This window comes from Patagioenas fasciata, chromosome 9, assembly GCF_037038585.1.
Source record: "Patagioenas fasciata isolate bPatFas1 chromosome 9, bPatFas1.hap1, whole genome shotgun sequence".
Taxonomy (NCBI): domain Eukaryota; kingdom Metazoa; phylum Chordata; class Aves; order Columbiformes; family Columbidae; genus Patagioenas; species Patagioenas fasciata.
This window is the reverse complement of record NC_092528.1, coordinates 13547093-13572199: the sequence shown is the minus strand read 5'-3', so window position 1 is coordinate 13572199 and position 25107 is coordinate 13547093. Positions and strand designations below refer to the sequence as shown.

General features: G+C 43.5%; 1 protein-coding gene across 4 annotated transcripts; it reads left to right on the top strand.

Annotated features, from left to right (window-relative positions):
• Nucleotides 1-86: 86 nt before the first annotated feature.
• Nucleotides 87-23677, top strand: AP1S3 (adaptor related protein complex 1 subunit sigma 3). 4 transcript variants are annotated; one of them, XM_071812456.1, is made up of 5 exons: nucleotides 87-515; nucleotides 19611-19789; nucleotides 21022-21130; nucleotides 22095-22232; nucleotides 22838-23183. In XM_071812456.1, the coding sequence occupies exons 1-5, from the start codon at nucleotides 507-509 to the stop codon at nucleotides 22856-22858; spliced, it is 456 nt and encodes a 151-aa protein (XP_071668557.1). In that variant the 5' UTR covers nucleotides 87-506; the 3' UTR covers nucleotides 22859-23183. The 4 variants fall into 4 exon arrangements, with proteins under 4 accessions (XP_071668557.1, XP_071668556.1, XP_065700966.1 ...); XM_071812455.1 differs by lacking the exon at nucleotides 22838-23183 and adding an exon at nucleotides 23204-23677 and having other exon boundaries at nucleotides 322-515; XM_065844894.2 differs by lacking the exons at nucleotides 87-515; nucleotides 22838-23183 and adding exons at nucleotides 5745-6088; nucleotides 23204-23677.
• The last annotated feature ends 1430 nt before the right edge of the window (nucleotides 23678-25107 follow it).

Here is a 25107-nt window from a genome sequence, read left to right as displayed (position 1 = left end):
AGAATAGGGTTTAACTTGCTCCTAGCTTTGCTACTATAGCTGCCCTTCAAATTAAGAAAATACCGTGACTCTCACTATCTATATTGATTTTTATTTGTAAAGTCTGTTTTCCTTATGGTTTCAGCTGCTCTCAAAATCTATATGCATGTATTTGTCAAAACTCTTTTAAGTTTTCATTAACTGAAGTGCAGACCTGTGTTGCTGATCCAGAGTGTGGGCACTGCTTACTAATATACCTTGGTGTGGTTGCTGCTAAGCCATAGCTATTTTTCTGTTCTAGTCCTAGCCTTTATCCTTTCCTTGTTCTCATTCCTCCTTTTTTCTCTCTTAGTTTATGGCTCCTTCTCCAGTTTTCCTCTGCAGCAGCACATCCGTGTTGGAGTTTGGCTCCTTGACACAGGTGATAGCAACTCTTGAAGCACAACTGAACTGCTTGCCTGAGCCTGCAGCTCCGCAAGCGTGAGCTGGTCTTGCAGTGGCTGAATTAAGGATGACTGAGGCAGCAGATGGGGCAGGTGAGTGTCTTTTTAGGAAAAAAGACTCCATCTATTAAGCACCCATAGCAATGTAACTGTAACTTGCTCTTCTGTTTGCTGCAGCCTTTACAGGCTGGAAAAGAATCTTGTAAAAGCTGCTAGTACTTATAACCCTGACTGTGGAGTGTCCAAGCTAAGTGGTGGATGCCAGAGTTTTTAATCTTGGTGATTGGTAGGGAAGGCCTGGGATCAACAACGGTGTCAGCAGCACTTAGAGGTTTTGGAGAATGTCCGGGTGTTTTTTGTTAAGGGTAGAGAAACGCTGTGCATGTCTAAATGGTGTCTGTGGGACACAATTTAAAACTTAATCTCCTAGACATTGTCTAAAAGAAGGAAAGCAGACTGCAAATTGCGTTCATTACAAACCTTTAAATGAGAAGTGTTGCTGGGAATATAAGAGTGCTTACAGACAATGAGAGACATTTTAGTCCTCTTACTCCAAAACAGCAGTTCTCTTGTTTTACAATGTGAATACACCAGCTGAGCATTCTGCTGTTTAATGGTCTAAATATGCTTAGATCTTATAACCAGGATGGAAAGAGGAAAAACACGAGAGAACTTGAGGGAAGGTGGAGAGGGCAAAGAACTGGATGTTAGTGCAGTTGAAGCATGCAGTCTTGTTTGAAGGGATTGTCAGGAAGGACGCTATGGATCTAATAGCTGTTAATCCAACTGAACACAAGAGGGCTACAATAACACGTTTTCTCTTGATAGAAGGAGAATTCTGGATGGAGTTTTATTAATGTCTGTCTACCCTTTGGCCTGCTCTTTTATACAGCTGGGGAATGAAATAAAATGCTACTTGACACCGTTTAAGTGCTTGTGTACACCTATCACTTCAGTACAGGCTCTAAGGATTTGAGACTGCTATTTTTAAGACTTTTCTAGTACTTTAAACTGCTTAAGTGTTGGGACTACTTGCTGAACATGGTATTGCTGCTGATAAGGTACCAAAATCTGTGATACAGATACGTAATTCAGTATGTTCTCTAGTGATATGAATGCTTTGCTCTGCACTTAAATTGTGGAGAATCCAAGTTGTGTGAGAGTAAATAAGGAAAAGGGTACATAAGAAAAGCAGGTGAAAATTGTCTGGAAAAATACAAACCCCTGCCTAGTAACCAAGAGCAAGTGTTAGATTGCTTCTCTATTGATCCACAGTGCAATTAAAAGCTGCCTCCTGCGGCTGAATTTAGATTGGGCTTTTAAAGTTTTCTCTTTCCTCTACCGACCTAGTGTCAAGTGGAAAAAAACCTGCACAGCAGGTCTCCTGCACAATCAGCCAGTGGAGTGTGCATCAGCCCCAGCGCCTTGGGTCACACGGGGCTCCGTACCTGGAGCAGCCTGGTTCTGTGCGCCTGGCAGCAGCTCTGTTTGGGTGATGAAACACGACAACCACAGGCCTGTGCTGGCCAGAATCGGTGTAAATGGTCAGTGTGCTGCTTCATTTGTTGTGATACTCCATATCAGTAAAAAGGCTTCTTTCTGCAATAAGAAGGTGAGGGTTTTTTTCAGAAGGAAGATTTTGCAGTTTTTCAGAAAGAAGTAAGAATATTAGATTTTGTTCTCTCCTTGCTGTTCTTCAGACAATGGTTTGTCTCTCTTAGGTCGAGCTGTCAGGATTTGCTCATTTCCCTGAAAATGGACGTGAATATAACTTCCCAATCAATTGTAAACCATTAGTGAGTGTATAGCTTTACTTACATGGTCTGGGATTAGCTTCTGCAGTCCATAAAATTGCAGAGATTAGGAGGGCCTGATATAAGTTTTGTTGCAGGTTTGGGACTCCACCAGTCAGTGGCATCTGACATTTTAGCAATGACTTTGTAGGAAACAATTATTTTGCAAATATAATAGGCCCAGGCATGATCTCTTGGTAAAGCATATTTTAATAACGATTTTGCAAGACGAGGTGTTCTACCTAAAGGTAGGCACACCTAATAGGGCAAAAAGCCCCTGCTTATATTTCCCCAAAATCTCAGCCACAATTTCCCTCCCCTGTTCCCCGCTGGTTGGGTACTTCAGGGTTTACAGACTATCCCAACGCACACAATACCCTTCCCCTTATCAATCTATTTAAGATATGGATTCCTGTTACTTTGGCTACACTTCCCCCTAAATTAACTTATCAATACAGGTATCAGTACGTATACAGGTGTCAGTACATATTCCAGGAAGAGACTGTGTATTAGATTAAGAATTCATAGTCCTATGTCTCTCAGTCCTTCCCCCCTGAATTAGCTTGTAAATATAGGTATCAGTATGTATACAGGTGTCAGTACATATTCCGGGAAGAGACTGTGTATTACATTATGAATTCATAGTCTGATGTCTCTCAGTCCTTCCCCCCTGCTGTGGTCAGGCACCAGGTCCTCAGTTATGTAAAAACAACAGTTCTTCATTAAATGTTTCTTACAACTTCTTTTCAAATGATGTCCAAACTTACCAAAACTTATACCTAGGAGCCAGAGAACCTCTTACCAGGAGCCGTAGGCACACAAGGCTCACTGTAACTCTTGGTGTGAACATTTTCTACTTCTGAATGCAATACACTGCTAGAACAGTGGAATACAAGCAAAAAGGATACAATATCCAGTAGCAGTAGAAAGCTGCTTGCCTCACTTAAAAGCCTTTCCAAAGGGGCCTTAAGAAAGAAGTATGAGCCTTTTCCTCCAGGCAGAGAAAGAAGCCAAAAGAGGGGAGCTCTCAAAGCCTTTTGCAGCCCATTTGGAGTTAGAGGAATAAATTTGCATTACTTTGCAAGCTTTTCTGTCCTGACTCAAAGGACACAAAGGACTGGGTAAGATCAACCCACCTGTTCACCTGGCAGCATCATGGCAGGCTCCCCCACTCCCATTGCTGTGACACTGATAACCATCAGTAGTTCCTACCCAGGAAGTCTGAGCCATCTTCTGCATCACATTACGCAGGCATTGTGATAGTGGAGAGACAGGGGTGGTGGGGAATTCCAACTCCTTACTGCTTCTAGTTAGCCAGCCAGCCTGGCTTTCTGTGCTGGAAAGCATTGAATTCAGGCATGATCCTGCAGCCTTGTTTCTGTCAGGCTGAAAAATTCTCTCCACTGCCCTGCAAGATTGGCCATAATGGGTGATGTTGGTCACCACTGTTAATGTGCACTGTATGTATCATATGTTGCTGCTGCTTTTTTTTTCCTGATTTACTTGCAAAAACAGAAAAGCAGCAGGCTAGTTCTCTTGAGTTGATGGGCCTAATTAATGTCTTTGCATAGAAAAGTAAGATTATTGGGAAAAGATTGTTAAGCAAAAAAATATTGTCTATGATCAGAATATGTAACCGGGTAAGATGCAGGCTGATTAAGAGAGTTATTTTTTGTGAAAACTGTTTTTAAAATTAATTTTGGAGATGAAAGTGTTAATACTCTGCATCTCCAGTACAACTGCACTTTGGCATCCACATTCTTGCATGTTAGGCAAATCCAGTTCCAAGTGTACACAGAGACAGTCCCAATGCTACAGTGGTAACTATGGACACTCCCCATTCACTGACAGGAACGTTTGGGGTTCAAGGGCAGAGCCAGCTCTGTTGTTCTGCATAGGCCACAGCAGGTAGAGCTGGGGGCTGCAAGGGACGGGACCGTGACTGTGGTTGTGGGGAAGCCAGATGTTTACCTCCTGGAGAAGGCAGCATGGGTCCTGTGGCACTTTGTGTGGCCTATTTACTCATCACAGCTATCTTTTGGAGAATCTAGCAAAAGTTTTTGCTCTACTTTACCAGATGCTGATAGCAGTAAGTGCAAATTTGTCAGGTTTGCTGAAAGGCAAGATGGTGCCCCAGCAAAACCAGCGAGGCCAGCGCTGCCTGGCAGCCTGACGCAGTGTGTGCTGCACCACAGCTGTGGGATACAGGCTGAGCGTGTTCCTACAGTCTGACATAGTGCTGCTTTATGGGCCTGGGATGTGTACTCAGGAAGTGACAGAGCCAAGCGAGCAGATGAAGTATCAGTGAGGTCTGTGGCAGCTGGGACTTGTATTTCTTGTGTCGTACGCTCCAGAAGTGAAACCAGAGCGTTTGGCAGCCAGCAGCATCACAGCACAGTGCACATCAACCTGCTTGGTGATAGGAGGTTGGAACATACAGAAATGAAACTGAGCAAGAAGCAGTGAAGGGCTCTGTGAACAGCATGTCTATGTAGATGAAAACAAAGCTTAAGGAGGGCAGAGAGGAGTAGAGTCATGTGTGCTTAGGGAAATGTGGAAATTACCTCTGTGCTGTTAAATGATCGTAAGGAGAACACTCCTGCATGCGTTCTCTGTTCTTGAAAACAAGCACTTCCAACTGGGAACGGATTTCAGCCCAGTTGCCCTCTCAGTCATGCGTGCACAATTGCCTTTGACTGAGGGACCTCTCCTGCTTTGCTGAAGCCAGAGGCTGAATAGGGGTTCCACTGCTGTTGGCCTTTGACACCACAGTGTCCCCTGGAGTCTCTGTGCTGCTTTGGATTTCCCTTTCTCACTGATAACTCAGATGCATCTAGCAGCGCATGAAAAAGCAGGGCATGGCTCTGCCCAGACCAGATGGGAACCATATCCTGAATCCAGACACACTGTGCTGGGGCTAGATGCCTGCTGTGCACTGGGCAACATCTCTTCTTAAAACTACAAACATGGGACTTAAACTTCCACGGTTTTCTCATTTTATGCTCCTGTGGTAGTTTGCATCTGGATCAGACTCTTGGTAGGAGCCTGAAAAGCCTTAGGCCTGAATTTAGAGCTTTTGGTTCAAGTGCTGAGTCTGTGGATGCTGCACATTCTTTTGGCACCAGCTACTTATCAGTAAATCCCTGCCAGAGGTTGCAGGGATTTGCAAGTCTATGGGTAGAGCTTCTCATGTCTTGGCTCTCTCATCCAGCACCATCAAAAACCACAGGTTGGCAAAGCCCAGCCATTCAAGGTATCTAAACTATCCCAGTTTCATTTTGATGGAGATGGGCTGCAATCATGGCTGTAGCTCCACCAGAGTGTCCTTAGGGCATGAATGCTTGGAAGGGGAGTAGCTAGAGCTAGTGGAGGACATGAACCGCGTTTTTATTAAACTCAGCCCTCTGAGGCGTTCCCGCACGCACAGGGTGACAGCTGGAGTCACCCCGTGTGCGGACAGCGTCCCTGCAGCCCACGCCTGCCACCAGCACTCTTGCTTCCCAGACGCGAGTGGTCCGTGGGGCAGCCGTGCCGGGGAGCCCACGCTGCCGCGGACGTGCGGCTGGACCGCGCCCCTGTCCCGACGCTGCCCCGCTCCCCGGAGGCGGTGGCAGGTGGTCCCGGCGGGACAGCGCGGGCAGCCCGCCCCGTCTCCCGGTCCCGCTCCCTACCGCTGCCCCGCGGCCTCGCCGGGAGCCCCGGGAGGAGGCAGCAGGGCCGTTCCCCTTCGGGGCATTGTGGGAAGGCTCGGAGCGGCCCGGCCTCACCTGCGCGGGGCGGGGAGGGGCGCGGGGCGGGAGGGAGGCGGCCGGCAGCCAGCCGGGCTGGGCCGGGCCGGGCCGGCTTCCAGCCTGCAGCCGCCGTCACACCATGGTAAGTGGGCCGCCGGGCTTGGTCCGAGCCGGGAAGGGAGCAGCCACCCCCGCCCCGCCGCAACCACCTTCCGCTACCCCGGGGCCGCGGCCGGGCCGGCAGTGGAGCCCCCTCGACGGGCGCTTTCTGTGGCTTCCTGGCGGGGCTGGCTGGAGCAGGGAGAAGTGGAGCTGCCCCCGGTCCCCTGAGACCTGTGAGTTTCTTCGCCCGGAGCCGAGACCCGCGGACTTGTCCCCCTGCCGCGGCCGGGACAGAATCTCCGCGCGAACGGCCGGGACCTCGGTGCCCGGGAGCCCAAAGCAAACAGAAATGTTTGTGTGCTGCCTGGAAAAGCAAAGTCCCCGCGGAGGTGGGCTCAGCCTGGCAAGAGGGCAGATCACGCAATGGTGCTCCAGCGGCTTGTTTGTGTTTGGAAACAATATACTCCTGTATTTTAAAAAAAATCGTTCTGCTGGAATAATCCGAATTGGCTTTAAATAGAGGTGAGATGGGTTCTTTAGAAAGTGCATGGCAGCCTGCGGGCTAGGGCTGTGCCGCCTGGTCCTAGAAACAGAAATGTTTCCAAGTTGGCTTGAACAAGGTTTGCACCTGTTTTGAGGAAATGAAAGTTTTATTCTTTTCCTTTCTGTTTTCCCACCATTGGGGTGAGCTTGGGTCATGCTGACAGCCTTTCATAGCCAACCAGGAAAACAAGGCTGTTACAGAGAGAGGTTTCATAAAGTCTTCCTGTAACTTGAGGAGCTGAGTTTCGAGTCTGCTCCAGTGCCTGGAGAAGGATCGAGTGTGGTTTCATATGGATGTGTCTCGGCTGGCTCTGGTGTTGAAGCAGTGCAGGTTTGGGCAGAGGGTTTTTATGTGAGAGCAGCATTGACAAGAGCTATTCCCCAAGTGCCGGGTGAGTGGAGGGCTCGTGCGGCAGCATTGCCTCCAGCTCGGCTGCCTCTGCCCAGCTGCCTGGTCTCACGGAGTTGTAGGGACTCTCCACCAAGTAATGTGACTGAGAGAGCGCATGGGTCTTGTTCTGTTTCTTGTGCTTTGGGTATTGGCAACCAGTCTACATGTGTGACCTGGCTCCACAGCTGGACAGAGGTGACAGCAATGGCTGGATTTAGCATGGAAGGGAACAGGAGCCCTTCAGGCTAAAGGGCTGGCAGGATCCTGCGAGGGAGGCACTTTAGCTCTCCAGTGATGGTCTCGGTGGTTTACTGAGACCAGAAAAGTTGCTGTGGTGGATCTCTTTTGTTAAGGGCCATGACCACCATCCTCAGAATAATGGCTAAATCTTCCCCAAGGAGAACTGTGGGCTCTCAAGCAGTAAGATGGTCAGTGATGCCTCTTAGTTGAGAAGGCATCTCACTGTTTGATAATTCAGAATTGAGGCAGGTTCTGCAAGCGTTTCCTAAGCTGTGTCTTGTACAGTTTGCCTTTTGTGTGCATCTGTAGTATCAGTTACCAGCAGAGCAGCTGAACAGAAATCTCTCAACTCCCTTCATCAGAGGCCAAATTTTGTTGTTTGTCTCTGTCCTCAAAGGCAGAGCCATGTTGTTTCTTTTCAGTGGTTTAGCCAGAATGCTAAATATGTGTTAGTAGCATGCATTTAGAAAGGTGTTATTACATTGGCAAATAGAATATGCACAGTGATGCATTTACAGATGGCAAAGCAGTCTCCACACCTTAAGTCCCTATATAGACATAGCCTTTCTGGTTACACCCTGAGACAGCCCTACATATCCACTTCCCTTGGGTAAAGCTTATGTAAACAATTGGAGTTTCTATTTTGCCTTTGAAGGTCAGTAAATATGGGAGCTGATTTCAGGGAAGCTGATCTCAGAACTCTCCCTGATGCATGCACTTCACAAACGCCAGTTTTCAAAGCACTCACCATGGTCCCAGGGGAGCGCTGCTTACAATAGCGCTGCTTATTGACAGTTTGGAGACTGTCTGCTGTATTGATTGTTATAATTTTATAAGGTGAGTGTGCATTCTTACAATTATTAATTTTTTTGCTCATTTTCTGAGGTCACAGTACAAACACTTTCTGGCATTACTGCATTAACTAGTGCTGTCAGCCTCACCTTGTCCTGCTGTTGCAGAACCAGTACTGATGAAAAGGTGCTTTTGTCAGGGTACTCTTTCACTTAAAATTCTTATGTCTGTCATCTCGTCACCACTGAAGGGGTTGTTACACTGGGTTACATGTCAAGAAATAAGGGTTGCTTGGTTACAAACCAAGACTAAGCCTTATTCAGACTCACAAGCAAAGAACTGGGAACAGGTCATTTAAAATCCCCGCAGATTGGTTCCTCTGGTTTGGAATGACATAGTTGTTTGTGCTTGCCACGGTTATTCTGTGTTTCGAGATCTGTACTTAAGCAAATGGTACCATGTCTTAGCAAGAGGGTTGTTTCAATTGCTCGCTCTGTTGCAGATTTCCAGGGAAGTTTCAGGAAATAGTCTGTTAGCAAAGCCAACTTCACATCCTACTGAGAAAGACAGCGTTTTCTCCCTGGCTGCTGCATGTGACATGTAAAAAATGGAAAAAAGACATTTTAGGAAACAGAATAAATTCTGCTCCCTGACAGATACAGGTTCAGCAGAGAAACATCCTGGAGGATTGCTGTCTCAACAAAGTTGAAGAGCGAGGAGAGAACAGAGAGGAGAGAATGGTTAGTTTCCCCAAGGGCACGTGTTGCTGTAGTGTTTGGTGCTTGTAAATGCTGCAACAGCCTGATCCCACTGCCGCCTCAGTGTTAGCAGTGTTACTGTCAGACAGCACAGGGCTCTGCTCGCATGCCTCTGAGTGCAGAATTGGTGCCTACAAAGTAAAGTACCTGCTTCCCTCCTACCTGTGCTGCTCATCAGTACAGTGAGAAAAATCAGTACTTGTGGGTATCATCTGAAACCCTGGGGAAAGATCAAAAGGATCCCATTGAGCACATGGGCTCTAAAAATGTACATGGCCCAAACAGAGGAGGAGTTGACAAGCACTGTTTAGTTGAAGTGACTGCAGCTGCTGACACCTGCCTGGTGTTTGGAAATGAACTCTCAGCTATTCTGAATATTGACTTCACTAGCAGTGTCAATGCCCTTCATTGTTAAAATAGACACAGATTTAAAAAAGATGTTTTCAGTGCTGCACAGAATTTACTGTCTATGGTTTGGAGAACAAGTGCTTTTTTCCACTCGCACAGCTGTATATTGGCCTAGCAAAGACCATGAACTTTGCCTCTAGGCATTTACTTCTGAAAGGCACGAAGGGCAGCAGATTAGAAGAGATGAGGGAAGGTGAGAGGATTACAAATAAATGGTTCTTGTTGTTTGGGGCAGCGTTATAAATTTAAAAAAAAAAAAAATTTAGTCCATGTGGTATTTCTTTGGTTATCTATCTTGTAGTGAACTCTGAGTGTGGGAGTAGGTAACGGTAATGGAATGGCTTCCATTTTAGAAGATCCTGAGTAGAAAGACTTTTTAGCTTGGGCTGCTTCAGCCCGCTACAGGGGAAGTGATAGAAATGCATTAAATCATGAGTGCTATGAAGAATAGTTGCTACAAGAAGAATCAGGGTACATCCTGTTAACTTTTTAGGCACTAAATGTAAAGAAAACAAAAGGGAATACTTTTTTTCTGCAGTGTAGATGCATGTTTTTCAATCCACTGCTGAGGGTGCTGTGGGTATCCTAGTGGTTAGACAGTTCACAGAAGATGAGTCCACAGGTGGTTTGTCTGGATCCAGTTTCTGACCCTGAATCCTTAACCTGGTGATTCTTGAGGGTGGGACTACCAGAAGGATTTTACACATCCCCTGGTACTTATACTCTCTCCTTCTGGAAGCTGCTCAGATCAGAGTACTGCTCAGAGGTGATCCATAGTCTGGTATTCAGTTATTCCCTGCTATTCAGTTGAATTTTAGAATACCATTTTGTGGGATTTCCTAGGAAAAATGTTTTTTAGGGTCCTTCTTAGGGTGTCTGTATTCTCTGGCTGTTGATATGATGCTGTTCCAGTTTTGGATGTTCTCTCGAGTGCTCACTATCACTACAGAGTGTCACTGTTACATAAAGACCACTCTGGACTGGCTATGCAATAATTGCGATGCACACTTCTCTGTCTCTGGGTAATAAGCTCACTTCTGAAAAGCAAAAGAAATATTATGATAGATCGTCTGCTGATTCTTTGCTTAAGTCATTTTTTCTACCTTTTCACTCACAAATAGGGAGATTGGAGGCATGTCTCACAAGCCAGGAGTTACTAGCACATGGAGTGCCTGAAGGGCTGTGGGGAAGGCTACAGCATCTGGGGTGGGCAAATGCAGGGAGAGGGCCAGGGGGTAATGGCCAGCTGGGGCTATGAGGAGGCAGGAAAATGCTGGACCATGTGAAATGCTTGCTGCTTTTCTGTACCATTACTCTAATTACTTCAAAATCCCGTGCTTTATAAACCATGTGAAATGTTTGCTGCTTTTCTGTATCATTAATCTAATTACTTCAAGATCCCGTGCTCTGTAAACCATCCCGTAGACCTGCTTTCTGAAGGCATCGGTTATGTGTAGGAGCAGCGAAGGGACAAAATGATGAAAGTACTCGGGAAACTGATGGGTCAGAGAAAAGTACTGAAGTACTTACCAGATTTATGCTTCAGCATATACCTCAGGCATTTATGTGAGCCAGTTGTAGTCTTGGCAGTGATGCCTAAATTTAAACTGTACTGCTCCTGTAAAAATAATTCCCTCTGTATCACATATGCACAGCTCCTAATTACCCTCTCTGCCCATTCATTTCCCTACTGTCCTGTTCCTGCAGGCTGTCATCTGCATTACCTGGCGGCCTTGGGTGGATGCTTTCTTGAGCAGCCACTCCTGAGCCTTGGCATTTTTGCAGATGTTGCAGTTTAGAGAGGTGCAAGATGCAGTCACGCACAAATTATGTATCATTCGTGAGTAGGAATGTAGCATGTAGAGTCAGCAGGCTAGGATGCAGAAAGAAAATTTACATTACAGTGTTTGAAGACAAGTGTGATGTGCCTTTCTGGCCAGACATGTCTTCCTGGCCTGATACGTCTTGGATTTATGTTGCTCAATATCACAGATGTAACCCCAGGTGCTCTATGCACCAGTCTTTTTTCTTCTCTAACTTGCTGAATTTGTGTAAGATGTCCATCTGATATCCTCTCTTCAGATCTGAGAAGAGAGGGCATTAAAATCCCTCTTCACCAGCCACTAATTGCCTGTTGTTGCCTTGCTGCTTGCCCTTAGAGCTTTAAGGAAGTTTTGCTGGGACACTTGCAGTTCTCAATGGCTGGTTAACCAGTGCAGGAACTCCCGTATGGTCATCACCCTCTGCTTAGTCCCCCGAGGCGACCAGTTGAGGCAAACTCCAAAGGAATGACAAACAGATCATTTTGTTTGATGAAAATGCAGAATTTTCTCACGTTGTGCCCTTGTCTTGTAACGCTGTGTGCTGGAAGGGGAACACGCGAAGTGCTTGGGGCTCTAGAAGACCATGGGAATCGCTACATGAAGCTGTCACAACTCAGCAGGCTCAGGAGATGAGGAAGGGGCAGTACCTCAGGCATTTCCTTTCCTTCAAGTCTCATGACCCAGATGAATAGCAGAATTAATTTTTTGTCCACATTTTCATTCTGGAGGCTAAATTTTAAGCCAGCATAGTGTTCTTGTGCTCTGGCCCTTCCTTTCATAAGCAATAGTTGCTTCTTTTATATTTATTAAATATATGTCCTTTTTTTTTTACCTTAATTAAAAGGTGTCATTTTAAAATCAAGAATTTATCTATTGAAAGTGCCTGAACTAAATGCTTTAATGTTTAAAAAAACTTACTTCCGTGCTCTTTCAAAGTCATTCACAAATGTGATCCTAACTCATATTTATCTTCTGTCCTCCCAGTGCACAGGTTTTCTGTGCGTGTCTCTGCCGGTTGCTGGAGGGATGGATGTGAGGGTGTCCCGGCTGCAGCGCTGGCTGTCTTCTGGCTGCTGTCACCTGCTGGTGTGCCCGCCCCATCCCAGGGCAAACCTTTTTAACTTTGCTCCTTGAAAGGTCAGAGGCAAGGGGAGGGCACTGCCGTATTTTCACCTAGCTGATAAGACAAACTGGAAATGAGGATAAAAGAGGCTGCACCTTTTGTTGGAGTCCACTGGGCTGGATTTTAGCCCTGCTTCTTCACCAGGTGTTCAAGGAACTGACTGGGAAAATGTCTTCTTGTGACTGGAAAGTGCACTGGGGCTGCAGTGAACTGGGGGTAGCTCTTGGCAGCTTGTTCAGCTTCTCCCCTGCTCTCCTCTCCTATAGTAACATAGCGAAGATTTCCACTGCCTTCCAAAAATGTATAGACAAATAAAAACACCTCTGAGAGGATGTGATTACCTAGTTAATAATTGTTCTGACTGTCTTCACATTGTGGTGCTTTCTGTCAGCAGCTGCCATCCCTGCAGGTGTCTGTCCCCCGAGCTGATGGCAGCTGAGATGGTGTCTCTGGTTCCCCCAGCTGCGGTGCAGTCACTGACCTGCTCGTACTCTGCAGGGCTTGGGGCAGGTTTTATGCAAACCCCCTGCCTGGATCTGTTCTTGCTTATTGCCTAGAAGCTGGAGTGATTCCACTTGCAGGAGTCAAAAAGCACTGATTTAAGAAAACTGAGAACAGTTATCCTCTGGATGTCATTGCTTGCGTCTCCATTTTGGGAGCTATCTTGGTAAGGCGTGCTGTCTCTCCTCTGCTGGAAACTCGGTGTCGCTCTTGGTGGGACACCTGCAGCCTGCGAGGAGTCCGCAGAGGACGCCCGTGCCGTGGGAGGATGTTGCTGGAGGAATTCTGTGGCTTCTGAGGAACGCATCGGGTGGGAGGACTGGACCTGCCTGGGGTGGCCGTAAGCAGGGGCAGAGCCCAGGGAGCGTGGGACACACTTAGAGCTTCCTTGAGCTTTGTTTTCTCATCATTCAGCAGGAATCAGAAGTGAGGAGCTTCCAGGTGTTTTTGGCTCAGAACTTGAGCTCAGCTATGCTGTTCTGATTACAGTTTTATTTAACTCAAGTGAGGCTATCAAGGGGGTTGTTGGCTGGATCAATACTATATGGTGTAAATATCCTTTAAATGCTCGTATACCAGTCAATTTAAAATCTTCAGTAATAAGATAAGGGTGACTTCTGCATCACAAAAAACATAAAATCGATGCGTAACTATAGTCATGTGTACCTGCAATGATTTGGCACAGCTTTTATTGCATGGACTTTGGATGTATTGTTTAGGGGAAATTGTTCAGAAATGTGCCTAATGGAGATTAAGTGAGAAAGAATTCTGTGCCAGTTAGGCAGCGATCTGCTGCTTCGTTGCTGTTTTTTCACTTTCTTTTTTCTTATTTGCTTACATCATACAGACTAAAGAAGTGTTTTAAATTTTAAAGCTGATTTTCTGCCGTATTTCAAAAACATATCTGTCAGCTTCTGTGCTGCTATGAATGAAAGTTTTAGTGACAGAGTAAACAACTAAGGAAATTAATCAAGTAGCCTGTTTCTTGGATTTTACACAGTTGCTTTAGAAGACCCTAAAATCCCCAAAGGTGTGTATTAAATGTCAGTGACCAGCTGGGGACTTTGCGCAGCAGCAGAATACCGAAGTACCTATACTTTAGTGTGTTGTTATTCTGCCTCTTCCTAGTATGGCTAGATTGTTAATATGTTAGGTCAATAGTTGTACGTTTGGTACGTCTTTCTCATTTCACCTCAAATGCCTGGCATTCCAAACCATCTATGTGCTCACAGTAGCTATTCATTTTTCTTGGGAATATTTCAATATTTACTCTTCTCCCTTCAAAAAAAATTCTAAACAAAGTAAAAACCAAGAGGAATTTTTTATTCTTCAAATGTTTTGGATCAAAAAAAAAATCAGCTAATGACTGGAATAATTTGGATGTCTGTACTTTTTAAAAGAAACATTTAAATGATAGTAAGTTTTGTTCATTTTCAGATGTGATGTAGAAATAAGTACTAATAAAAAGCTTCTGGACAGCTGTTGAGGTTGGGAGGGTCATTCTTTCATATCAGAGGAAAGCATGACAAATAGTGAAAGATAAGCAGAATATGAAGTCAACTAGACTGAAATAATGCCAGAAGATCAAGCAGAGTTCAAGGAAGTCAGAATAAGTTAAAAGAGAACTTTATGGTAAAATGTTGCTTCCTCTTGACCAGGTACAGCCAGTCAGTCTGGTTTTCCCCGGGCTTCTGTAAGCAGCTGTTGTCATGTCAGCAGCCGAAGGTGTGGCTTTTTCATCACATTTCCTTTTTTATGTGGTTCATGAGTTTTTCTTTACTAGCATGGCATACAGTGCCTGTTGCTGCACTGGCAGCAGCAGGCTTAAATGGAAAGCCTTTAAGGAAAACTTAGAGTTTCCAAGTTCTGCCAAGTTGTCTGGTTTAGGTTAGTAATTCCTAATTTGCAAATTTTAGTTAACTTGTGAATTTCAGGAGTCTTTCTGTTTTATAAAGGTGACTTTGATTCGGGAGGGCACTTAGCTGAATTCAGAATGGTCAGAGCTGGAACAGAGTCTAAACCCAGTGCTGCTGGGGTGACAGAGCTGCCTAGACCAGTGAATCCTTGCACGAACCAGTCACCCAGCACCGAGTAGGACACTTGTTGCTTTGCGCAGTCTTGCACCCATTGTGTTCTTCTGCCTTTGCCCCCTTGGGCTCATTGCAGTCCCCTCGTTTCCCTGTCCTCCTCTCCCACCGAGGGGCCTGGAGCAGCCAGGTGCCACAGAACAGGTTTGAAATCAGTCAGCAAGTGTTGTACAGGCTGAATTACAGGAGGAGGAGAAGCATTTCCAGTGCAGCTTTTTCTCACAGAGGGGTGAGGACCCACCTTGCTGCAATGACCCCTGGAGTTCACCTTGCAGGAGGAAATGTGGCATCTTTTGCATGTTCATGGCGTTGGACAGCAAACTGAAGAAACGACCCTGGTGGTCAGGAAAGCTGCTTTGACTTCCCGTGTGATTGTTGTTATTTCATATCCCAACAGGTGGTCTGTTCTGTATATAATATAATGGAACCTGGAGTCCTTTAGACAGTCATGGTAAATGTTGCAGTACAGATGAGTTTAACTTTTAAAACCTCTGCAAAAGCTACAAATGATCCGAGTTTACAACCAGTGCGCCAACTGTAAAGTGTTTGATCGGTCTGGAGTGTGAAAATGCCAAACTCTGGGGAAGGCTGCAGGAGAGGGGATCCCCAGTCTTGGCAGGGAGCAGTCCAGGAGACCAGCTTGGGTGAGCTGCTTATCAGATCATGACAGCCCGTTAGCAAAGGAGAGAAAGGTCTCCCAGGGAAGGTGGAAAAAAAATCACAGTGTGTGTTTTACATATTTCACTTAGATTTGCTGTGTTTGAACATGTAAACCTTCTGTATTTTGTATGTTCAGTGTCTGTTTTATTTACTGTTGAATTACCTATGTCAAAGTCTTCCATTTGATTTTTTTATAGCCCTGAAACTCAGGGTGAAGTTTGTTATCCTGGTACAGTTTTGCAGCTCTTGATAAAACAGAAGACCCCACAACTCTCCAACCTGTTCTGTAACTTACAGCTCAAGTTGATTCAGAGATGCACGAGAAGGGGTCAGAGTTCAGGTTTAGAAATCTGGTTTAAATGCTTGATCTAAAAAAAACCCTGATTTTCAAACTAGAAAATAATGGCCTACAAATGCAAAATGCAGTCATTTAGGCTGCTTACAGACATTTATGGAGATAATTTTGCACAGTGCTGTAGGTGGTTTGGTATGATTCAGTAAAACAAGCTAATAAAATTACACTGCGCTCCCGGAGCAAAGCTCGTCTCCTACAGACTCAGCCTGCGAGGGCAGCTGATGCTCTCCTAGGAACTGCTCTCCTCATCCCCACCCACTCAGGCTGGGACCTAAAAATTCCTGATGGCATTGCCCCTGGTCCTGTGATTGTTGTGGCAGCCGACAGCCCTGGAATGGTAGGAGAGGAAAACAAGCACCATGCTTCAAAGGTATTTTGCTTGAAGCGAGTAATTTGCCTTTGTTTTCCTCTGGAATTACAACTTTTAAAGATGAGTAAAACATTGTAGCATGATCTACCTCTATTTGTAGTTTGGCTGCTGAAAACCACCCAAAAATTCCTTCATAGCATCCATCTTGTCATTAGCGCTACAGGAAAGCAAATATGTTTTCACAGTCAAGGAGCAAGGAACAGATGAGCTGTTAGATTTGTGTTTGTGCAGTACTTCAACATTTCCAGGTTTATTGGTGCATCAAAATCTTTCCAGTGAGCTGTAATGAATGGAGCTATGAGCATACGGAATGTTTTGTATCATGTTGGTGTGGCTGGGCAGGCCCATAGCAGTTGGATGATTACAGGAATTAAGCCATTTAACCTCTTGAGAATGTAGAATTACTTACTTCCTAGAGACTTTCCCAGATTGAATGGACTTTAGAAATTAAAAGAAGGAAGAAGAGTCAAGAGAAAAAAAAGACACAATATTTTCTAAGTGTCTGCAACTTTCTAATATGTTGTTTTATTACAGGAACTCTGAGCAGGCCAGTAATATGTTCGTAGGCTTGAGTGTACACTAATTTGCTGCAGACTGTAAAATTAGGAATGGACTACAGTAGAGCCTCTTATCTGTTTTTCAGCTGTATATATTTCTATAGTAGTAAAATTGCCTCATGAGGTATATAGTTACATTCTGCATATGAAACAGTGTGGGATGGGAGACCCAAAAGGTAGGATTTTTTGAATCTTGTGCACTAATCTTGGTGTGTTTAAGAGGTTTAATGGATATTTTCTGATTGCCAAGAATGTTGCCTCTGCTCCAGAAAGTGATGGGAAATCATCAACTGCATCTTTATAACAAACAGTGGAGTTTTCAAAGCAATTTTAGATGGAGAGCAGCTCACTTTCCTATGGGTGAAACATAACATCCTGAAGTAAACTAACTGGCAGAAAATGGTGGTAATATTTACAGTAATTCCCTGGCTTGTTGGCGTTTAACCTTTAAGAGGCATAAGGTCGCTCTCCTGGAGATAGATGTATTACTTGCAGGCACTCAGATTTAAGGTCTGTTGGGTCCAACAGCTGAACCTAAAGCAGAATACTCTTTCATTGTCTTTCCCTATTGAGGCACTGCAGGCAAATATATTTCTTCCTGAGAATCTCTCAAACAACACGATCTTGTTATGCTGAACACGCTGTCAGCTTTTGATTTGGTTTCATTGACTAATTCCCTGCATTTTCAGTCGAATCTGACCATCCTCTCCTATCTGATTCACCATACTTTTAGAAATTTGTTTATCGAATAGCTGCTGCCTGGCCCTGATTGCCTTTAAATGGACACCAGCTGACCTGCTGCAGAGCCTACGCTCGCTCTGCTTTTTGAAATGCGCTTGTCTTTACAAAGGCTTCAGAGTTAATGTGCTGTGCAGTGAGAAAAACACTCCTTCATTCATCCAGCTCCTCTCAATGGACAAGTGTATGGACAGTAAGTACTGTCGCTTCATCCACTGGGAAGGGGTAACCCTGACAGTGGGAATATTAATATTACCATGTCAAAACCCAGTTGTAATCCGAACAGAGAAAGGCAAGAACATGGTGCTTTGATCTTCACTGTAATCAGGCCATGTCTACTGCCAGCAGCGTAATTGTTTTTATTTAGCAAGCTCATCTGGAGCATATTACAGGACTCAACACAAGGCAGCTACAAAATCCTTGTAATTTTATCAAGTACATTAGAGTAATCATGGCAAGAGCCATATTTCCAGCAGTAGTTCCTGCCACAGGCAGATATGAATAAAATAGTCTACCTTTCCCCAAAATGATCCTACATTTGAAGCCTTTCTCAATATAGGCAGAGCTCTTATCTCTGGATTACTCAACAACTATAATAGCTAGAGAATAGTCCTGAATTATGAATGAATGCTTTGTTTAAAATCCAGTAGCATTGCTTTTTTTTCTTTTATGTAGAAGCTTCCGTGGTGCATTTCTCTGCTTGGACTTTACCAGAGCATAGAATGATTTTTGTCTTTACAGAAATATGCATTGTAATCTTGATGGTAATTATGAACATTAATCCTCACGGGGGAGATGGAATGATGGGGAAGTACAGGTACAGCAATAAACTGGAATAGAAAACAAGAGGGAGAAGGGATGAGGGTGTAGATTGAGAAGGGTAAGTCAAGGCCAATGGAATGGAGATGTGCAAGGAGCCTGCCAGCTCTTCTGTTGGAAGTTTGCATGGATTGGGAGCAAGTGAAGAAAATGAGGCTGTTCCTCCCAGCATCGGGGGAAGCCTGGTCTCTGCACGGGCAAGTGTCAGCATGGCTGTCACCATGCACACGGCTGTGACCATGGTTAAGAGTCCCTCCTGCAGCCCCTGGCCTCCCAGCATCTGTACTGGTGAGAAAAGCGATGGGGATGCCTGTCAATAACAGGGTTGTTCACCATGTCTTCAGTCGTTGCAAGCATCTCTATCCCCACTAGGGGTTTTGTTTGTTTGTTTTTCATTTCTGTTTTCCCCTCGTTTACCAGAGCCGTCCTGTTGACATGGGTATCATCCTCAGATAGATTTTCTGCGTTCTTAAAGCCATTTCCGTGCTGTGTGTAGATGACTTACTGTACTGCTTAAAGACTTAGTATGGTCAGTTATTTTAATATGCTGATAAAACTATTTGTATAAATGTGAATTGATAGTTTTCTCTCACAGACCCACTGGCATTTAAAAGCTCGCACTGCTGTATTTCAAGAGTAGTGCTAATGCTAAGCATAAAAACAAAAAAAAAAAGGTCAAACCATGTAAAATTATGACTAGCTTTAAAATTGAAATTTTAGAACAGTGTATATATATATATGTATATATTGTGCTTTATTTAATGTAATCTCCTTGGTCACTGAGGTCTGTCCTTTGTCATCGCAGTCATCTGTGTTTCATAATTGGTGATTTTTTTAGCAAAACTTGTCAAGGTTCCTTTCCAAAGCAGTTGGTTTCTTCTTCTCCATTTAGCTTCTCCTAGGAACGTGCTGCTTTGTTTGTGACCTGAAATAGTACAATACTAGAAATGTTAGTGATTATGATTACTGTCTGGGTATTCATACATCTAGTCATGTGCCACGCTGCATCCAGAGCCCTGTTGTGTGTGTGTCTATGCCCTTCACTAAGGTGTCTTATGGTGCTGGAGGAGGGGCTGGGGGCCTCTTCTCACCTCTGCGAAGTGATGGATGCTCCTCCTGCTCCCCAGGGATGGGGCAGAATAGGGACCAAAGCTGCTGCTTGCACAGGGTGAGGGAGAGTGGGTGCAAAGGGGATGCCGAGGGGAGGGCTGTGGGGGAAGGAGCAGGAGAGGGAGGGATCTCTGCTCCCAGACCTCACTGACACCGCGTCCAAACGCCGCGCCAGGGCTGGAGATGCCTTCCTGAAGATCTCACAGATTTCCAGTGTCAGGCAGAGGAATGCTCTTCCCTGGCCATGGCTGTGGCGTTAATTAACCGTGTTGCTTTGTTTGCTCCAGATACACTTCATACTGCTGTTCAGTCGGCAGGGGAAATTAAGGCTTCAGAAATGGTACACGACGCTGCCTGATAAAGAGAAGAAAAAGATCGTTCGAGAAATTGTTCAGATTATTTTGTCTCGCAATCAAAAAACAAGTAGTTTTGTTGACTGGAAAGACCTCAAGCTTGTTTACAAAAGGTGTGAGTAATTTTATGAGAACACATAATTACTATTCATATAAATAACATGTGCTAGAAGATGAAAAATAAAGACTCACTTTAAGAAAAACAGCAAACAAAACCCTAAGCGCTAGACTAAGCTAGTGGGAGCCTGCCATCGGCAGTCAAACACACTGTGACAGCACAGTGTCCCTGGATAAATCGGCAGGGCAAATTGTGGGGTGAAAAATACTTGTATAATCTGTCAAATGAAAAAAATGGGAGCAACTCTAATAAGAATTAGTGGTTGAAATTCTGTTAGAAGGCTTTTAGGCTTCACTGCTCCTTCTAATTCCCTATGGTAGCCTGCTGAGACATGTGCTGGGCTTTATCAGGCTCTTCAGGAGGCTCAGGAACTGTTCTGAGGCACTTTCAACATTTTGTCAAATTTTGTCTTTGAAATACTTGTCGCTCTGGAGAGCGTTAATTCCTATTTCCTTTTCCAAACAAATCACCGGTCCCCAGTTACACAATGTTTAGCATTAACTGCTTTTTAATTCCTGTGAAGTTGTGGCAAACAAAACTAGCCTTCAGGTATAGCACACTGTACGTTTAGCAAAAGTTGAGTTCCATGCTGTGCAGTGATGGATGAAAACATCTGACTGGATGCTGTGGCAAGTCGAGCCTCCCGCCACAACACCAGGGAGTTGAGGAAGATCAGTGGTCCCATCTTGGATTGATTTAAATACAAAGTTTTGCTGCATATTAGTGATGAAGATTGTTTGGTCCAAGCAGTTTCGTGCTTTCTGGCCCTGTGTGAAGCACTGGCAGTCATTTGATAGCCAGCAGGCCTGCTGAGATGTAACGCCTTCCACCTTTATTTTTATTTTTTAATAAAGACTAGTGACTCATTCTACAGTTTAATTAACCCCACCTTCTGTAGTGCTATTACAGCAGGTGAGGGAGACCTTAAAGTACTACTGATTTAATGTGGTGAGGGTTTTGTTTGCTTTTTTATGGGTTTTTTCTTTTTTATTTTTTTATTTATTAAGACCAGTGTTAGAGGTGTCTCACTTTGCCAGGAGTGAAGTTTGTTTTTCTAAGTAAATTAATGATTTGTTTAAATTATCTGATCTTTTAAAGTATTCTCTGGAACACTATAAGAATGAAAGAAAATTATTATTTTAGAGGGCAGCTAGACATTGACTGTCATGTGCATAATTCTGAGAGATCCATCTGTTTGCTCTCACGTTTCTGCCTTTCTTTCCCTAGGTACGCTAGTTTGTATTTCTGCTGTGCAATAGAAGACCAGGATAATGAGCTCCTGACACTAGAGGTCGTTCACCGATACGTGGAGCTTCTGGACAGATACTTTGGAAACGTAGGTTTCACTTTCTCCCACGAGCCGCATTCCTGGCTGCCTGGTAAACTAAGTTATCTGGAGCTGGTTTGCTTCATGTTTTCGTCTGCACTATTTGCCCCATAGATTCTCTCGATCTAGAGGGAAACTCATTATTAGAATGTTTCGTAAAACAGTGCTGAAACTATCATAAGATTGTTTTTCTGTCCTTTCTTCCCCTCAAAAATTAATCTTGATGCTTTGTATATCTGTCATGGAATAGAATTTGAGGGGAAAGCTTGAGGAAAATAAAAAACCCCTGGGTGACAGTACTTTAATTCTCTCTCCTGACATCTTCTGATATACTGGTTTTGTTTGTTTCATGGTGCTGTGTAACGACAACATATAAAGAGGAAGAAGGTAAAGTGGGACTTTTTTAAAGAAAAGATCTGTAAAAGGTCCAAATAAGCCCATCAATAAGTGTCTAGAAGACTACAAGAAACCCATCTCTTCTATGAAAATTTTTGAAATTATTCCCGCTACCTTAATTCATCTCTTATTTAAATCACTGTGTCATGACTCACGTTTGTAGCACCTCAAAACAAAAACGCAGTTGGTGACTATAAGGTCACTACGACAGGGAGTTTGTCTTGCTCTGTGAAACTGTGCATGAATATATGTAATCCATATGACAAGTGCTATAGAAGACCTCTTATAAAGTTACTAGGCTAGGAAGTCAGCTTTGTTATCTGAAAACCAGTATGAATGTAGTGTTTTATATAAAATATAAGTGGAATATTCTTGCTGTAAGTCTAGGCTATATATGGGAGAAGAATATGTGCAGAAGCTGCAATATTATGTAATATGCAGTATCTGTCTTCACCCTGCTACCTATCACTAGAGTGCATATGTTGAATACATTTGATCATCTTAACTTTTGGCCCAGTAGTGCTTATAATGCTGCAAAAGTGATTTAAACGTGGGGTGTGTCCTTTTGTTTTGGCAGGTGTGCGAGCTGGATATTATCTTTAATTTTGAAAAAGCATATTTTATTCTTGATGAGTTTATAATTGGTGGAGAAGTACAAGAAACTTCAAAGAGGTCTGCAGTGAAAGCCATAGAAGACTCTGACATGTTGCAGGAGGTAAGGAAGAAGGAGACAAAAACCAAACACTTAATTTTTCTACATGTTCCTTGTTTGACAGGAGCTTAAAATACAGCTAAGCACTTCTGGTACTTGATTATCCAGATGTGTCTTATGTTCAGTTTCAATAGGTAAAACTATGCAGTGAAGGCAGCAGTCACATAACGCTTCAGTCCAGCCTGCTTGCATCTTGCAGAATTGTCTGGCGGGTCTTTATATACCACTGTTGCTCTCTTGCAGTTTAACTGCTAGAGTTTCTCAGATATTATATTAAGAAATAGTTTAATATATATCTAAGATATTTATAAGGACATAATCTAAGATTATCTTTTATGTATACATATGTATATATAAATGCAGAAAAATCCATTCTGTTTCACTAATACATTGAAACAGATGACCTACTATTATTGTTTAAAATTGGAAAGGGTGTGTGCTGGTAAACTCCACTTTCGTTCATAAACACCTCTGTAGTTTCTCTGCAGGGCACTGATACGTAATCTTTATTCAGAACCCTGCAGGAATTCTCTTCTGTAACTTGTACTGTTGAGCCAGCAATGGCAAAAGCAGTTGAATGTGATGGATTTACTTCGTTTTTTTCCTAGGTAGTGAAGGATCCGTTGTAATACTGAAGGAAGCAGCAGCTGATAGAACTAGCCAGGGTCACGCTATGTGAGTGGAACAGTTTTTCACAGTGATCTGGCATTAGCATGTGGAAATAAGCCAGCGATGCAGCAAGGACAGCGAGGCATGATGAGTTTAGCCACAACTGTGGTATATTGTGATTTGAAGATCAGATTCTGAAACACTGTTAAGGGTTTTTAAAACAGAATTATTTCTGCATTTTAATTAATTTGATCTAAATCCACGCAAAACTGCAACTATCTTCAGAGAGGAGAGAGGGTTTGTTTGAATATTATTGTAAAGCTCCATAATGCATCAGTTGTTTCTTGTTTGTTTGTTTTTCCCAGACAGTGGAAGAGTACATGAACAAGCCTGCATTTTAATGTTAAAACTACCTGGAGACAGAACTGCTGTGCATGCACCTGTAAAATGCACTTCCCGAAATTGTTTCCCAATGTGCCAGGTCCTCAGAGCGATACCAAAAGCCATTAACTAAAGGGGTTTGTTTGTATAATGGTGAAGATGAAGGTCAGCTAATGTAGCATGGGGTTTAACGATTCTGTACTTGCATTACTCTGCAGAGTTGTTATTATCCTTGATCTAGTTTCTCCTCTCCTTGCTGGACTGAACACTTGTTTTGTACCGTGTCTTTTAGCTACTTTTGTCATCACAAAATGTTACTCTGCCAGTACTTTGAAGAGGTATTTTTACTCGTTTTGGTCCACTGCTGACCGTATGACTCTACTTTTGTACAAATGTCCATTATTTTGAATGTAATGATTATTCTGCTCTAATAATAATTTTGTTTTCTAAAAGCCAAACTGTTGTGGGCCCTGATTTCACAAGCTTGTTTTGAAGAGATTAACCCATCTAGTGTAAGAAGAAACAAGTTTCTCTTTGGGCCAGCCCTTTTCACTATTTTCCTTCTATTTTCTGCTATAGTCTGCTAGTAAGACTGTTCCAGCTGCTACTAGAGCTCACTCCACACCTCCATTCACTCTGGAAAACTGTTCTGACTCGAGGTAAGCTGCTCCCAGCTTTAATGAATCCTTTTTGCTGCTGCATGTGGATGGTCTGTTTCTGTCTCCTCGTTTTCCTGTCCCCTTCCTGGATCCCCTGATGAAGGCTGCAACCTTTGCAAGTGTGGAGCTTGAGAGCAGGAGATAACCCAAAGAGAATAAATTATTTTTGGAGATTTTATGGTGAAGATCATCTCATTTATCTTTTGGTATCCACCAATAATCATTTTTTCCTAGTATAGTTTTCCACTCCCAAATTCACACATCTATTGGGATGATCAGCTTTGTAGTAGTTGAACGTGGCCCATTTTTGTAATGGTTGGACAATTCAATCAACCTTTTATAAGTTTGCAAGCTGCACAAAGGCAAAAAGAGTAAAATAGTAGAGAGAAGAATCATCTGGGCTGTGCATCTTGCTGTATGTTATAGGACATTGCAGCTTGTGGGGTGTGTTAACTTGCCTGTCTTTCTGTCACTGCAATTTGGACTTTTATCAACTGATTGAACTGTCTTTCTTAGAGAGATGATTTCCTTCATTGACAGAATTCAAAACTCAGAGAAATTCTGTTTATCTCTGTCAAATCATGAAATTATCCAATATAAAAACTAGGTAAGTTATCAGATAAATATACCAAAATTATCTGAGGATTGATTCACATTTCCCTTCAACATATAATTTCTTTGATTTCTAGGATGTACAGTCAGTATTTTTCTAATATATAAATGTCCCCCACACTTAATTTTTCTGTTTCTCTTTGCTTCCCAGTCTGTTTGTATCTTTCTGGGAGGGGTCCTGGGGTTTTGTTTGGAGGGTGGGGGCACTTTGACACAAAGTGACAACTTTGCTGATTGTCAGCCCACTTTCCTACCTGGGTTATCTGGTCTGTTAGTCAAGCTGTGTCAAGCTGGTTCACCACATCATGCTGCTCTTTTTATAATTACTTTATCCATCTGTTTTCTTTGTATTGATGTCAAAAGCATACTTTCAGCATTAAAAAAACCAGTGAAATTGCTGAAGGGCTTTAAATAGCTCCAAAGACATTCAATTTAATAGTAAATTTATGAAATTTTATGTGTTGTATATTATTTTCTCAGGGTTTGAAATGAAGATTTTTAAAGTAGACTGTTTAATTGATTAAGGAGCCACTTCAGAGTGTGCAAAGAGGCTCTTTCCACTTTTTACTTTCATAAGTGACTGCTTTTCAGCAAAATCATCAGTAGTTTCATTTGCT

What these genes read in the sequence shown, in the direction of transcription:
- AP1S3 (XM_071812457.1), top strand. Translation starts at nt 17,519, where the DNA reads ATGTGCTGTGCAGTGAGAAAAACACTCCTTCATTCATCCAGCTCCTCT. An exon ending in AATGGACAAGTGTATGGACA is followed by an intron (nt 17,588 to 19,610) that starts GTAAGTACTGTC and finishes TGTTTGCTCCAG; the next exon opens with ATACACTTCATACTGCTGTT. An exon ending in ACTCTGACATGTTGCAGGAG is followed by an intron (nt 22,233 to 23,203) that starts GTAAGGAAGAAG and finishes TGTTTTTCCCAG; the next exon opens with ACAGTGGAAGAGTACATGAA.